This window comes from Rissa tridactyla, chromosome 3 (assembly GCF_028500815.1).
Source record: "Rissa tridactyla isolate bRisTri1 chromosome 3, bRisTri1.patW.cur.20221130, whole genome shotgun sequence".
NCBI lineage: Eukaryota > Metazoa > Chordata > Aves > Charadriiformes > Laridae > Rissa > Rissa tridactyla.
In genome coordinates, this window is record NC_071468.1 from 56631534 (window position 1) to 56648156 (window position 16623).

General features: G+C 41.0%; 1 protein-coding gene across 2 annotated transcripts in view; it reads left to right on the top strand.

Annotated features, from left to right (window-relative positions):
• Positions 1–16623, top strand: part of MTHFD1L (methylenetetrahydrofolate dehydrogenase (NADP+ dependent) 1 like) — a 161758-nt gene that overhangs the window by 80953 nt on the left and 64182 nt on the right. For both annotated transcript variants that reach the window (XM_054194419.1, XM_054194418.1), the window contains 4 exons: positions 8749–8888; positions 10543–10584; positions 11674–11774; positions 12195–12372. In XM_054194419.1, coding sequence (XP_054050394.1) covers positions 8749–8888; positions 10543–10584; positions 11674–11774; positions 12195–12372 — 461 coding nt within the window. The remainder of the gene's footprint in view (positions 1–8748; positions 8889–10542; positions 10585–11673; positions 11775–12194; positions 12373–16623) is intronic.

The window sequence follows — 16623 nt, forward strand, 5'->3', positions numbered from 1 at the left end:
CGTTTTTTCCCATCTCCCAAAATACTGCTGATTTCTCTGTCTATGGTAAGTCATTCTGTGTATTGGTATCTTTAATTCTGTGTGTGTTTAAAACATGTCTCGCACTCTTTGTAGAATTTCCACCAGCACCGAGCTCACCAGCTAAGCTCTCGGGATGTTCTTGTAGAGTAATTTACAGCCTTTGCATCAGATGTTTCACTGGGCCATTTTTTCATCAAGACAAACTGCTAGGCAGTGCAATATTCTTCCTGGGGATACATAACAGGAGATGCCTTCTTCCATGAATTTCTAAAACATGGCTCAGTAGTTTTGACAAGAATAGTGGTGTTGGCGTCCTCTCCCAGGCCAATCATGAAGGCAAGGCATTCTGTCTTCTAGCAAAGTCTAAATAGAATGAAATAAAACCAGAAACTGCTCCTCCTCCTAGAGGGAGGATTCACTACAGTGTACGCTTTCAGTGTACACTGAAAAGACAGTGCCTAAATCATGGGCAAAATCATCATCATAATTAAGGAAGCACTCCCCATGATTCTTGAAAGCCGGAGTGGGGAATACTTTCAAAATGTGTGCCTTGGTAAAGGGTCTGGGGGAGTTTTAACAAGGCGGCAGCCCAAGGCAAATAGTTGCATGCATTATGGAGTAGGCTTACACTGCAGTGATTGATGACTCGGTGCCTGGCATGCCGCGGGTGATTGCATCAAATGACAGGAGCATTGATCATCCTGGTTCAGCGGCGGCTCTTTGTTGTGTGGCAGCCACTGTCGCCTCAGCAGACACCGCTCTCCCACCGTCCATGCACTGGCGCTTTTGTTTTGTGATGAGAACAAGGAGGAGCACATGTGGTGATTTGCCTGGCCTGGCCGCCTCTCACAGACGTGCCCATCTGTGAAGGTATGCGGGAGTGCATGAACACCCACCGCCCGGTGTGCAGTGGTAGTTGGTTAAATGGATTTTGTCTCTGAGTTGTGATAGTCTCTGAGGTACCTTGTATGGCTGCAAAAAATGATGTATTCGTCATTGACTACCTGTATCGTCACTCATTGCCTGATTTTTTTGCTGCTCTTCAGAAAGTATGTCATCTTCCAGGGCGTACGCTGAAGTGGTGTTCTGTCTCAAGAATAAGATCCTTTCCATCTTCTCTTTTCTTTTTCATGAATCAGTGCAATATTGGCGCTAAGGCAGGTGTTACTTAATGGCCGTTTGATGAAATGGGTAGAACTTTTCCAGGGAGGTAGATCTTCAGGTTCCTTGCCTGCCTCTTGAAGTCAGCGTTTTCCAGGTGCTTGTAAGATGACTTCTCAAAGCATGTTCAAAGTCCATTTTCCGTAGCTCTTCCAAGGGGAGTAGGAGGAGCCAAAACCCGAGAGCTCAACAGAGAGCAGCTTCAGTTTGATCGAAGGTGTATTTGTGGTAGGAGCTTCAGCCAACTGGATCTTTTAAAACAGAAAGTAAATGAAAGTCTGGTAGTGAGATACCCAGAGAGAAACATGGTTCAGGTGTGATGAAATTTATTTTAAGCATTTAGCGTAACACTATGGGTACCATAAGTTAATATACTCCTTGCAGTTGGAGAATTGTAGAAGAGCCTTAAATGAAGATCCATCAGTGCTGCTGTTAATAATTCCTTCCACGCAGCTCCAAATAAAAAAGTGGTGATGTTTTAATATTGTAATTACCAGAAGGCTAATAATTCTTTGCCAAAGGCCATGATGATCTCTTAAGTATGAGATAACGTAATTGCCTCATTCCTGTGCCATTAATTGTGCTCCATTTTAAAAATGTGGTTATCTGTCTTATGAGCAAATGATACCCTGTTACCTCAAAGGAAACGTGCTATGAATGGTAAAAGGATGCAACCTAAAATTCACAGTTCTTTTGTTTGAATTTTTCTAGTTTGTATTGTATCAGAAGGAGGTTAGAAAAGGGGAACTGTGTATATTTGGTTAGTGTATTCAGCTATGCATTAAAATTCATGTGAGGGGCCAACACTTAGCCTATGAGTTATGGGTCTTTACATGAGTATAGGACGCAGGAGTTAAGAAGTGGCTGTAAAACCCAGCAGGCTTAGCAGGGGGATTCAGAGAAACATGTAGCCCGTGAAGCCACATACAGCTCTCTTTATTTCTATTAGAATGAATTGTTTGTGGTTTGTAAGACGTCTTCAGGGTTTTAATCTCTAGTAATAAATCTAAATAATGAGCTCATTACTAGTGAGCTGTGAGAAGATGTCAAATTTTACATTTAAAATATCAGAGTATGGTTTGACAGGGTGGCTAGGGATAAATTAACAGTTTGCCACTGTTGAAATGTGAAATGTTCTTTCCCCTGCTTCTGCTTGTCTGCTTTTGCTGCTGGTTTGAACATGTTCAGACGCTTGTCTGGTCTCACTTCAGATGATTCAAATCTAACCCAGTGGAAATTTTTTTTTTCCCCCTGTGTTTTTTCTCTGTGTTTGTTTTCTGGTTAGCAAATTCCAACAGTTTACCTTCCAATTAGATGAGTGCCAAAACCTGCTGGAAGGCTGGTCAGCAGGGAGGGAGGGAGAAAGGTGGAAGAATTAAGAGGGAACAGGAATTGCTCTTTCAGCAAGGCAGGGTGCTCATTTGGTTCAGCCACAGTGTAAAACCATGCCCTAAATTGGTGCTTTGTAGGCAGGAATTACTGCAGTTGCACTTCTGTGTATTTTCAAGAGGGGGAGGCGAGCAGAGCCGTGGAGATGGGCAGAGCATGCTTTCTGTCACGCAGTGCCACTCCTGTCAGCTCCCGGAGTTTTCAGTTTGATTCCTCCCCTGAATTTCACATCCAACATAGGCAGCATGCATATATAAGCAGGCCTGTAAAAACCCACGAAAGAGGAATTGTATCCTCAATTGTGAGAGAATCAAGATTTAAGAGTTATCTTCAGCTGTCCGGCTTGTAGTAAATAAAATGAATTTTCTGCACAGTTTTTTTGTGTCTGGGAATAATCTGGACGAGCCATTGTGCCTATTCGTTTGTTTAATGTGTGGGACGCTCTTGGAAAGTTAACAGCAATTGGTATTTAAAGTGAATTACTGTGAGAGGTCATGCTGTAACCTTTAGTTTCGCATTTAAAGCTGCTCTGCATTTCAGTGGTAAAATTCATCTCTTTCTTAGGGAAACAGAAATGTTTCTGAGGAAAAGGTTGAAATAGCTTGTTATGGGGTCCCAAGGGAATCAGGGCGTAGATGAGGTGTATTCCTGGCAGCCAGCGGCAGTGACAGTCGGCTGAGGCCTGAGACTCTGGGCCACTGGAGACAAGTATCCCTTGGAGGAAGGCAGCATGAACTGAACTGCTGCTGTCATGGGGTATGATGGCAGGGGACTTGAAGGTAAACCTTTTTTTCAGCTGACGTATTTTGTTTGTGTGGGGAAGTTGAAAATTTCCAGGAGATTTTTTTTTTTTTCTTCCAAAGAAATTTATATTAAGAGAGGTCTCAAGTGCTAGAGTATCGGGACGTGGAGGGTTTGCTGGTGGAACCAGAAACCGGGCATTTATAGCGTGTCTCTCTGGGGGTGCTCGTGCAGGTGGGCTGCTCTCTGGCTACGTTTGGAGAGACTTCCCTGCAGAGAGTCTCGAGTGAATAATAGTCTACTATTGAACAGAACTTTATATAATCTGCTTTCTGAGAATAAAGTTTTCTTGTGGTCAGGACTTGTGGAATAAGACTCATTAGTAGCTGTTAGAAGTGTGATCTTTTTGGCTGAAGAAGACAGGACTCCCATATCTGCTGGTTCAGTCAGAAGCATGGATTGGTGGTCAACAGTCAGAAACCTCCAGTGCCCGTACCTCTGCAGAGCACATACTGCCCTGGTACCTTTCTTTAGCAAAGGGTGAAAAGTCCCTGTTACCTCCAATGAGGAGGTAAAAGCTTTGACAGCCGATGCTAGCTATTTTCTTCATGGCACGAAAAATGGTCAGCCTCTGTAGGTGCGTGTGTAGTTTTCTCCTGGACTTTGTGTCCTGTGGTGGTAGCAGCGAGTGCGTGTGTTGCATGCCATCTGAGAATGCATCAGAAAAAAAAAAAAAAAGAACAGGAAAACTCCCTCTGTTAGGAGGGAAAAAAAAAAAGAAAGAAGAAAAAAAAGTATCTGTTACATTCCAAAATCAGTCATAATAATAGAAGTTCACATCAGATAAATTGCTAGAGTCAGAATGGACAAACATCTGGTTTATACATCCCTGGCTATACTAACAAAAAAATATGATATCCTGTTAGATAAATCACTGATCATCCCAGTTTATCTTGGCGGTTGTGCACCTTGGTATTTTTCACTTAAACAAGAACGTATCAGTACTTTACAGCTAGCATGCCTCCAGCTCCAGGTTCACAGTTCATGTGCTTCTGTGACTTTGAACTCTTCTTTTCCTGAGTTTACCAGCAGACAGCTGCACCAGAACAGATATGTTTACATGTGGGGAGTAAAAGGCAGCGTGCAGCTCAGAGTTTCCATTTCCTTTTACATTGTTCAGGAATCCAGGCTCACAATTCGTGTCCTAAAGCTTCCCCTCATGTGTATGCATCTGACTTGGCCCTTTAGAGTACAAATGTTTTATTTTGACATGGATTTGTTGATAGAAAGGGCTGAGCAGGGAGAAGTTACTTTCACTAGAAATTACCCTCAGTTTACATGAAGTTCAATTGTGGGTGAAATAATCTTTTTTAAAAAAAAATCTAAACATCACTTTCTGTAAGGCTTTTAAGCAGTATGTAAATATGAGGCTAATGTGGAACCACTTCATGCTGCTATAGCATGATAGATGTATTTTAGGCGGAGAAAAATTACATTTTGTACTAAGCATGACGGTGAAATCTGATTAGCTGCTTAAACCATGACACTGACTATTTAAGCTATTGTCATGCGTAGGTGATAAAATATTCCCAGATGTGCTTGGCAAGGCAGTAATTCCATGAAGAGGTTACAGTAATTATAAACAAAACAAAACCATCAGAGGGATTTGTTCATTTGCCTGAACGCTGAAGTGCAATTAGAGACTTCAGTGAAGAGTATCAATTGTTCTGACTTCACACTGCCCAACAGACTTCTCATCATCGCTATGGTTTAATTCCACGTTTATGAGCGTTTCCTTCCCCTTTTGTACCTGATTTGGATATTTCAGGTTCTTGCTCTGAATGAAAACTATGGTTAGTTGGTTATTTTGGTAGCTGAAGTGAGTGAACTAGATGTTATGTAAATGACCTGTAGAAAGACCTATACTCATTTTGTGTTGTGTTTTGCCTACTGTTGTTTTAAAACAAGATTCCCCAGTGACCCTGATGTGCTAGAATGAGCCAGGCCTTTGGTTACCCTCACATGGGTCTTTTATGAGAAGAAATTATTTGAACTTACTGGAGCATTTTGATGCAGTTTACTTCTCATATATGTGTATATTAATTGCTGTATTTGACCTGTGGCCCACTATTAAAAGTAATGTAATGGTAGCGCAGTTCTGGTACATGAGATTTTAATTTTTAATCTTCATTCTAATGTTCCTTATGATACTTGGGCTATAAAATTGGAGCATAAGATCAAATAAGAGGGCATTTGTTGAATTAGATTTTGCACTTTATATGACCACACAGTGAGAGTCCAGAGGCCTGTACTCACTGAAAATAATACCCAGAAAATAATCTTTTACGACTTGTCTGGATCGTTGTCCAGCCTTGTCAGCTCAAGAAGGGGATCCGGAATGTAAAGCAAGGCCTGGGACTCTAAAATCCCTGATCTGGATCAGCATTGTTATGTTCTCAGGCTGGAAGTACAAATACCTGTATGTGTTCTATGAGCTTGCTGAAGGCAAATCACTTACCTCTTTACTTTCATTAGAACCTCTGTGTTTGTGGCCTGGGAAATGAAAGCAAACCGTTAACAACATGCCAGCATCATCCCATCTCTTACAAACCTTTTACCTGCTTGCAGGGGCTCAGGGGGCTGGGAAATGGCCGCTTGGCAGGGGACAGGATGAAGAGGCTTTCGGGGAGGGGACCTGAAGCTGGGTAAAGACTCTTTGTAGACAGGTAGAAGTGGCTGCATCATCAACTTTCCTTCAGTTGAGGTACAGCAGCAGACCGTATCTGCTTAGGTAGTTGTTTGTTCCCAAAATCTTTGTCAGTTCACATGTAATCTGTAATTGCCTTCTGCTGACAGACCATGTATGAGAAATGATGACCGAAATAAATGAACCCATGTATTCCTTTATATTTCTGTTGGTATATTTAAAGTGATTAACTCTTTTATCTCATAATCTCTAAACGTAGACTAGCTTGAAACTTCCCATTTAAAGTCTGTATTTGTTTTCCATTGACGCTTTCATTGGAAAGCAGGAAACAATCTGAAAGTAATTGTATTAAGTGTTTCAGCACAAAGATTTTAAAATATAATAGCTTGGCATATAACTCTATCTCCTCACTATTCCTCGGAGGAAATAAAACGGAGTTAGCAACTTTCATCCAGGCAGCTTTTCTACTACATCCTGTTTCCTTCCGCACACTGGAGAAAGCACCGACATTCCTCTCCCTTTCCTCCGCTTCGAATGAAGAAACCCCATTCTCCCTGTTGTAGTGTTCTGTTAGCTTTTCAAACGCTGATAGAGGATTTGGGTTGTTTGCGCGTTTCGCCCTCCATATCAAAGGAAATCATTACAAAGAATAGAGGGATGTGCACAGCTCCCCGGGTAAGTGCCCTGCGCAGCTTTCCTGGGTGTTTGCCCTGGCTGCTGAGGCTGCCTGAAGGGTGTCGAGCTCCTCCCAGAGAGCCCTGAAGTGCTGTGTTGTGCCCTTACTGTGCTTGCTGGGAGGCTGAAGTCCCTGCTTTTCTCTCACCGAAAGGTAGACTCGCAACCCCCTTTTCTCTAAGGAAAACTGACCCTTGAAAAGGCTTGGCATGAAGAGGATTAACTCCCTGGAAACTTTGTTTGGAAATGTTAGGAGACTGCTATGTGTATACGCTGGCAATCTCCGTAAGAGACAAATTATTTTCCCACCCTCTCAAGTACTTGGTAGTTTATCTGTTGTTTATATTAAAGATTGATTGTGGTTATATATTCCTGACTCAGAGTTCTCATTAATCACGCCGTGCCACATAGGAGACTGGGGAAGAAGAATGGGGCTTACTGGAAAGTAGGCATGTGATCCCTGCCGCTGCTTTTAATATAACTTCTCCTAACATTAGCTTTGTTCCTGTGAATTATTGTGTTTGTGTAAACCTCTTTTTTGGGGGGGAGAGGTGGGGGTGGGGTTTTTTTGTATGGTTTTGTTTGGTATGTCTGGTTTTCTCAGGGCTATTCTGAAAAAGATAATATACTTATTACAATGATTTTGGAGAACGTTAATCATGACGCTTGCCATGTTACTATTTCAAGAGGTCCCTGCTCACCCCCCGCATGCCCACCCCCTTGTTTGCTAGCTCTTGCTTCTTCCCCCAGCCCCAGCAGCCGTTTCCTCCCTCTGAGCAGAGCCACGCAGGCAATTGTTTCAGCCTGTGCAAAACGAAGGGGTGGAAAAGGACCATGTGGGGTGAGGAAAAATGCACAAAGGCTGGGACTTCCTAAAGCACATCGGCTGCCAACAGAAAGATGCTTTCTCCCACAGCAGCAGAGCTGATCTGCGCCTCTTCCTCCTTGACCCTGGCTGAAGGTTCCAGCCCTGAGATGTTCAATCAGCTGTTTGTGGTTCCCTTCTAAGCATGAGGGGCAAAAATGCTGGCAAGTTTTTGCAAGTTGGTTTTGGTTATGGGGACACATTACCAGCCTGCCTGGAGTCAGGTCCAGGAGCCTCTGGAGCAAGCTGTTCTCCCACCCTGGTTTGTCCCGTCACATCTTCCAGAAGCACGCATTGATCCCAGCTCTTCAATGTGATCCAGTGGGAAATAGTGACATCGGCAAATTTTCAGCCAACTTAAGCCCATGAATTTCTGAATTGCTGGGCACTTGTGTTTGTCTAATAAAAAGAAATTATTTGGATTTTAAAAGAGGCAATTGAAATAATTCATATTTGACAAATCAGAGTCTGAAGAGATTGACATCATTTAATACAGACTGTCTTCTTTTTCATTTATAGCTCTGTTAAAAATACTTTCCCTGGCGTATCCTAATTCTGCACAGATTTTCTTCCTGAGTCATGTTACATTAATGTTTGACTTCTTCGGTGCTAAGTTCCTTTACAGAATTCACTGTTTAACGGTATCTTCAACACTGAGACATGACTGTAAATCCTGGGTTTTGTTTTTAATTAAACATCTGTTCCACAAAAGCAAGAGATGACCAGAAGTTCTGCAAAGCTAGGAGAATTTAGGTCCACTAATTATGATGAAAGCACATCTTTAGTGAAATAAAAGGGAGGAGGAATAATGTAGGGAAGTCTTAGATCTGTAAGAATTTTAAACATTTTAAATAAATATAATTATACAGAAATAGCTATTTTAGAGGATGAGATGTTTTTAAAAGACTTTGATTCCAACTGATTTGTATTGCTTGGGATTTTTTTTCCCATGTGACTACTTTTGATGACATGTTGTACATATCAAGAATAAGATAATTTATTTCTGAGTTGGGAATAGTTTTTTAATCAGATTCAGTAATGTAAATAGACCTCTATTTCAAAGTTCATTCAAAACCGAGTACTGGGGTATATTTAAGTGCGCTGTATGCTAAAGCAGAAATATCCCCCAGTGTTTAACCGAAAGCATGTTTTATGTGTGGTTTTGTTTTGTTTTTTTAATGTTTAACAGTAACTGAAGCTGGCTTTGGTGCTGACATTGGGATGGAGAAATTCTTCAACATCAAATGCAGGGCCTCTGGCTTGGTTCCCAGTGTGGTTGTACTTGTTGCTACAGTGAGGGCTTTGAAGATGCATGGAGGTGGGCCAAATGTAAGTTTTCGCACCTTTCTTGGAAATTAAAATTGTTGCTAATATTTGAAATAAGGAAAATATCTTGGTTTAAGAAATATTGGAGGTAACTTATGGGGCAGCGTTTGGATATCCCTCCTGAGTTACCTCATTATATAGCTGTTGCCTCCAAAGGTGATGCAGGAATGGAGAGGCATAAATGAAAGAGGAGGAATGAAAGAGCGCTGAAGTAGTACTAAATCTTGCTGAAGAAGGGAAGTTTGTTTGCATGAAAAAAAAAAACTATAATATGTATATGTATTCTTTTCCCTGCCTTTTGAAATAGTGTTTATAAGAGCACTGAAGTAGTCGCAGTCTGGGAAAGCTGGCAGCTGAGGAGGAATGAGAAGAGTTCAGGTTGCAGTATGTGAGCGGAAGTAGGGAACGTTATTAGTGAAGGTTTTGAGATTTCTTTCACTGCAATAATGGGAACCCCTTCTGTCCTTTTAATCTGCTCAGGTTAATTCCCTCAGGGATGCTAACATAACTGATAGAATTGTGCAAGTGTTTTCCCAGTGCACCAAAAGTCACCGGTGTATACATTTTTTGCTATTTAAGCCATGAAGAGACTTGTACGGTTTACTGATTGGAGAAATACTCCTCAGTCATGCAATCAGATCAGGCTCTGCTAGCCCAGCAGACAGACACTTAACTCCTAGAAACACTTTCATCTCCCCAGCAGCCGGCAAGTGAAGGATGCTGCCAGGGAAACAGTCTCACTGGGTGAAAATACCAGAGCTGTTTCCACAGCCACAAGATTTTGGAATGCACGGTCTCCCTTACAGCGAATCGTCTCTTAGAGCTATAGCTGAGCTGTCCTTTTTCAGTCTTTTAGGTTGACATAATTATATAACTTTGTATCATTTTAGTCCAATTCTAATGCACGTTTTCTTTGTTTTTAATGATATTCCTCCATGCGTATCATGTGTATTATCATTCAATCTAGCAAAAACAGGACTTAAGTATGTTTTAATAACTGTCTGTGTTTCTGTCTGACCTGTGTCTTTAGAAGTATAAAGCTTTCATTTGTTTACATAATGCATCATAGAGGCATGTAGAGTACCAGATACTTTCACTGGGAGGTTAACTGTAAAATGGACCCAGACCAATACTTGAGACAAAAGTGACTAAGTCCAGTCCAGTCCTTGAAGACTCACTGTAGTATACCAGTGATACTCTTTTTATACCTTTGTGCTTTCCAGTAAAGTGAATTACTTGCATGCAGTTCCTTGCCACAGGCAGTAATTACAGGACACCAAAGATGACGTTCCTCTTCTGGTCCTCTGTGTCACTGTTATTCCTTCAGCTGCTGGAGGTTGCTGGCCATTGTCTTTGCCCTGCGGGTGCGTTGCTAAGCACGTAGAATGGGATCCAGTTACCTCCTCTCTGATAAATCTTTTCCAACTGGTTGCGGAGTCACTACCTTTATCTTGCTACCCAAATCCAACAGGAAGTGTTGCTATTCTCCGTGTACTGGTGTAACTTGGAATAAAAGAGAAGTTGCAGTCGAGCTGTGGTGTTGTGTGCAGCGTGTGTGCTGACTGGCAGTATAGAAAGTAAGCAAAAGTGCACTTCTGACCAGTTAGGATTATGACAAACATCAATCTGTGGTGATTTTGATTGTTTATTATTCCAGGTAACTGCTGGTGCCCCCTTGAAGAAAGAATACACAGAAGAGGTAAGAGGAACTATTATAAAACTTTAGGAGAAGGTTTCGTTTAAAGGGACAAAATACTGTGGTATATGGAGTATTAGAAATTCTCATAGTTCTGGCTGGATAGTGTGCAGCCTCAGGTTTAACAACAGCATGCTCTAATGCTGACATTCAATGAACACCTTTAACAGGCGTTGCCAACAAGTAAAGCCATCTCATCTTCCCCCAGCCACTTGATGTTATCCCTCTTGTGTGTGCTATGGGTGTGACTGCATGGTAGATTCTACTAAGGAACTGAGCTAGCTGAAAAACGACTTTTTTTTTCAGTAGTTTTTCCAGGACCACTAAGTTTTCAGACTGATCAGCTCTTCATTCTAGTCCATCATACAGGCATTTATGGCAGCACGAGAGCAGAGTGGTGCAGGAGTCAAAGACATTCCCTGAAATTAATGATAGCTTAACCTGTTCATTAAACAGCAGGTTTAATCTGTTTGGGGTTCACATCTGGTGTTGGATGTCACTCTTCAAACAAGAGTGGATTCTACAGGTTTGTTTTCTTTGTCTTTTTGCTGTAGACAGATTCTGGTCTTTTGGTTTTATCAGGCTAAGGATATGTGTGTTGTTGCAATTAAGACAAGGCCTACGAAGTGTGAGGCAAAAGAGTAAATAAGGAAATCCAGTTATGTGCTTTTATCTGGGATACATATGTATATATAGATTAGACTATGCATCTAACACATCTGGATGTCAACCCCCCACCCTACTATTATAGTTTGTTTATAAACTTTGCAAACAAGAGACTAACAGCCCTTTCACAGTCAGGACAGGCAACCAGTCATCAGCTGCATTGTCTTCTTGTGTCCCAGAAAAGAGCAATACATTCATGTACAAATTTTTTACTCTGCTCAGTTACTTAAATATGTCTGTTACTTATTAATTGAAATAAGAATTAATAAGATAAGCACCAAAATATTTTTTTCTGTAAGCGTTTTACTTGCCTGTAGCTGTCATGATCAGCACTGTTTATGTTCGGTTTCATTTATGGAAAATTCTTTGGCTGGAGAAGACTTGATGTATTTTCCCACTTCCATTAATTTTTATTTAATTGCACAGAACCTCCAGCTGGTAGCTGATGGCTGCTGTAATCTACAGAAACAGATTCAAATTACTCAGCTTTTTGGAGTTCCTGTTGTGGTTGCTCTAAATGTCTTCAAGTAAGTCTATTCTTTCATTACTCTTGTGAGTAGATACGCAGTTCAAATTTCACACTTTTCTTGGTTTTTACATTGATCGGTTTTGGCATGAAGAAAATAAGCTATTAAAGAATTTCCTTTTTTTCATCATGAATATAAAGACCTTTAAATCCTTAGCTTGTTTTTAAGGTTTTAAAACAGCCAATAAAGGAGATACTTTTATGGAAATATTAATCTTCCATGTTAATTAGCTATAACAATTACAAAAAGTGTTCTTGAAACATGTAAATACATGTGCTGTATATAAATGTGTTATGTATATGGCACAATTTCTATATAGACTGCTTTACAACTGCTGATGGTAGACTAAGGCTAAGTATATAAGGTTATAAAAGACAACTAATTAAACAAAATAATGAGATGGAACTGTTTGCTTGGCAGAACTGACTCTCCTGCTGAGGTTGATCTGGTGTGTAAGATTGCAAAGCAATCTGGAGCATTTGATGCTGTACCCTGCAACCACTGGTCGGCTGGTGGTAAAGGAGCAGTAAAATTAGCTCAAGCTGTGGAAAAGGCAGCCAGTCAGAAAAACAGTTTCAAATACCTCTACAGCTTGGAGGTAAGATACTTTATTTAATTTTTTTTTTTTTAATGAAAGCATGCTTGCATCAGTGTTGGATTTAAAACAAGAAGAACATTGCAACGAAAGCTATCCAGCATACTTGGAAAGGGAATTGATTTGGCTTAAAATCACAAAAGCTGTAGAGAGCAAACAATCTGTGGCTTGTCTAATCAGAGGAGCAGGACACTTGCGGGTAGTGCTCGTTATTTAGTGCAGTGCATTGAATGATGTTTCTGATACTTTCTTGTTTAACATAAAAATACGTCTGTAGATGGAACATTCACAAATTATTGTGGCAGACTTCTCCACGAAGATCTCACAGTCATATTTGTTCTGACAATCAGCTAAAATTAAATATAGTTACTCTCTCACGGTCGTGGGTATTGCACCAAGCATTCACTCTCTGTATGAGAAGGATGTGAGAGGTACCACGTGCACTGTCATGCTGCACGGCTGCCCGGCCAGACAGGTCACCTCAGAGAGAAAGCACTGCCTTCGCCAGCACCCACATGCACACCCACAGCCCTAAGGTGAACACAAAGAGCACAGCTGGTCCAGTCCTGTTCCTTCCCTCCTGCTGATCGGGATTGGAGTCTGCTAGTGCAATATGGCACACACGATACGTGGGTCACTGCTGCCTGTTGGCCTTACGTCCTCACTCTAACCAGGAGCAGTCCCTAGTCCCCCTCCCCTGCTTGCAGCAGGGTCCATGAGCCCCTGAAGTTCATGGCTCACTTCAGTCTGACAATAGAGGACAGACCGTGGTGCTCATGCACAGAGCTCAGTCAGACAAGCTGCTGACCAGCCACCTTTACACTCAACCAGCCCCTTCTTCCCTTTTCCCCTCTATTTGTTCCCACACTTCTTCCTCTCCAGTCCACCTTGATTTCTCCCTTTCCCTGTCTTCAGTCCTTCCATTAAACATTCCCTAACAATCTTTACACATTCCCACAATCCCCTTCAAAAATCCCCTCATAAGTTTTACACAGACCCAAAATGCTGCTCTTCCTGTATCCTATAACGAGTCCCTGTGCTGCTATAAGCAATCACCCCCTTTTATTTGCAAAGTTTTCTGGTTAAAGTTTTCCCACTGGCTCACCTTTGTGCATTTCACACCAAGGACAATGGTCTCATCCTTCCCCTTGGATGGTCTTAGGAAGCGGCCAATTCAGTATGCTCTAATTTTCACCGATTTGTTTTTTCCACTGATTCTGTTTCTAGGGTTCCGTTGTTCCTTTGATCCTTGCTTGGGCTTTGTGTTTAATGTGCTTCAATTTTAATTAGTCAGATAACCTAACAGAGGATAGTGTGGTCTGAGTTTCAATCCTATGTCTGCCAGAGATGGTGATGCTTTTTCCATGTCTTGGAGGCTTTGTTGTTGCAGTTGTCTGCAAGGTAACATCACAGCATCGTGAGCTGTCAAGAGGAGGGCTGCATGCTTCAAGGAAGGGCTGCATGGGCCCCTGAAAGCACAGTGCTGGAGTACCACCACGCAGGCAGAACATTGGGAGGGACGTATTGCTGGGAAGGTTATACAAATGATTTCTCAGGACCTTCCTGACTATCCAAATGTGGGTGGGTTGAAATTTGGGCAGCAAAATACACTTCTCTGGCACCAAGGAAGCCCTTGTCAAATTTCAGATCCTGTGCCCCAGTGCTACTTAAGTTTCTTTAGAAAATGTTTGAATGCTATTTTTTAAGAGCAGAACCTCAGCTTCATTCTTTTAAATGGCTGAAAGTTCCTGTTTTGATTCTTCTTGCCAGGAAAAAGTTCAGCCTGAGGTAGATATGCCCTACTGTTGTCTTTCATTTTCTCTCCTCCCTGATATGTACCTCATATCTGTTGCACCCATTTTATTTCTTCTTTCCACCTCCCCCACTGTTTTCCAAAATGTCAGTAATTCAGCCAACTCCTATTAGTATTAACCCCTGCCTTCACAGAATAGGTGGAAATACCTTGGGAATATAAGTGCTACGGAATCTATTCAGGGCGTTTTGCCCATGGAACATTTTTACAGCCAAGCAATGGACAACGTATCTGCCTCTTTAAGTTTGTCTCTAATGAGATGCTCTGGAAACTGAGGGTTGTGCATAATAAAATGGAAAAAAAAAATATCTTTCAGAAATATGTGTAAGAGTTTTCCCCATAGGACACTGGTTTTACAGAGATAGCACATTAGTGTTTGACAAATCCCATATTTAAGCTCTGGTGTTACTACACTCTATGTAGCTTACAATCTTGTGGTATGGATGAGTAGAAAGGATTGGTAGGGGTGGATTCTGCCTTTATGAAGGAAGAAAATGAGATTGATTTCTACTTTAATGTTTTTCCCAGACACATCTTTTTGTGGTGTCACATAAGCAGCATGATCTTAAGCACAAAGGGAATGAATCACATCTTTACATCAACTTAATATCCCATAACTTAACACAGGTATTATAAGCCTCAAAAATACATTGAAGGGATTTTATAAAAACATATAAAGATTTTAAAATACTGTAAAAAAGTAAATTCAGGCCAACAAAAACAGTAAAGTATAAAGTTCAGGCTTCTGTTTCATTCTTACTGTGCAAAGGACAGGGACTGAAGCAGTTGGAAGCAGGAAAGTGAAACAGTAGAGCTGTCACTTGTATGGCATGGTAGGTCATTTGGTCACTGGGCTCAAAGAGATCCGAAGGAAAGCTACCTCTTCCAAATGATATTAATTAAGATGGTAATAGGGTTTGTTGATGTAGCCGTTTTGAGGACTGAGTTCTGCTGTTCCAAGGGGTAACTGTGACAGAAAATTAAGAAAGAGATGGGATTTAGACAGATGATTTCCCTCCATCATTGTGCCTAAAGAGGATGTAAGTGAAAGGACATAGTTCTATCCCTCATCTTTCCAGTGACTGCCAGATTTGTCCAGTTACTTGAATACTATTAAGTCCTGGTTACCTCAAGTTTGACAGGGTTTGCTGTGGTGTTGTGGTTTTTTTTTTTTCTTCCCGCTTTGTAACATCGAAGGGGGGAATATTCTGCATAAAACCGCTACCACTTCATTCATATCTCCGTCTTTATGATATTACCCTACTCTTTACTTTACTCTATGTCTCCACTTAGTCCTTTGATGTCTGTGCGTCTTACTTTCCTCAGTCTGCAAAACTTCATCAGAATTTACTTTGAAAACTGCCTATAATTAGAACAACTTACAACAGCACAGACCACTGTAGCCATAATAGATTCATTCAACATTTTGATGTTTTGTTAGAAAGCATTACCCTGGGGGTTTAAAAACAAAACACAAAACCCCTATTATGTAAAACTGTTTTAGATCTTTTTTTACTAGTTAGACCAAAGTTTGCAGCAAACTATATTATTAGTATACGTTCAGGCATCTAATTACAGGGTAGTCAAGGTCAGCTGGGCTCTCTTTGGGATTTTTCCAAATAGCGTGCATCTCTGCAATGCTTTATGTAATTTCCAAACATACACCTGGAAAAAAAGACTTCCTTGAAAGGTGTTTACAAATGTGTATAACGTGAGAAGAACATGAAAGTCTTTTCTAGATCTGTCAAATACTAGTAAAAAGTTGAGGATTAGCGACTTAGTTTTTTTTCCTGAATCCTGAGATACGTTTATACATTTATACCATCTTGTCCAGTGATACCCAAGCATGTGCTGAGTGAGCGATTTTAGACAGTGGACGCAACACAGTTGTGTCAGTCCAGGACTCAGGCTCAGCTAAGTGGTCCTGTTGAGTATCATAGCAAGCTAGTCTAATTAGAAGACTTTGCTAATGTGGTTATATTCCTTGAAGCATCTCGTTCAGTCTGTTTAAACGTCCTTGGGTGTCTCTACATGACACAGTGTTCTGTAGTCCCACTTTTAGATTGCTTTTAAGGTTCTTTTTATTTATTTCTCTAAGCAGGCAAGCTTTTGATTTTATCCTATAGCTGATGCTTGTACTTTCTTTTTACTTTTTTTTAATACTTCTTGATTCTAGCAAAGGTTTGCCTGACATTTGGTATTAGATGAACAAATGTTTTTCAAGAGTTGAAATGAGAAGAGAATATGCTTCAAGCATATTTTGAGGGTAGTGCGAAGAATAGCTGCATATATGATTTTGGCAGTGATATGTGTGCCAGTATCTTTCCATGGATCAAGTACAAGCAGTGACCTTGTGACAGGTAACCCCAGCACTGTTGTCGCTTTAAAACTGTAAGGAAAGGACATAAACAGATACAGTGTACCATGAAATGCTTACAGTA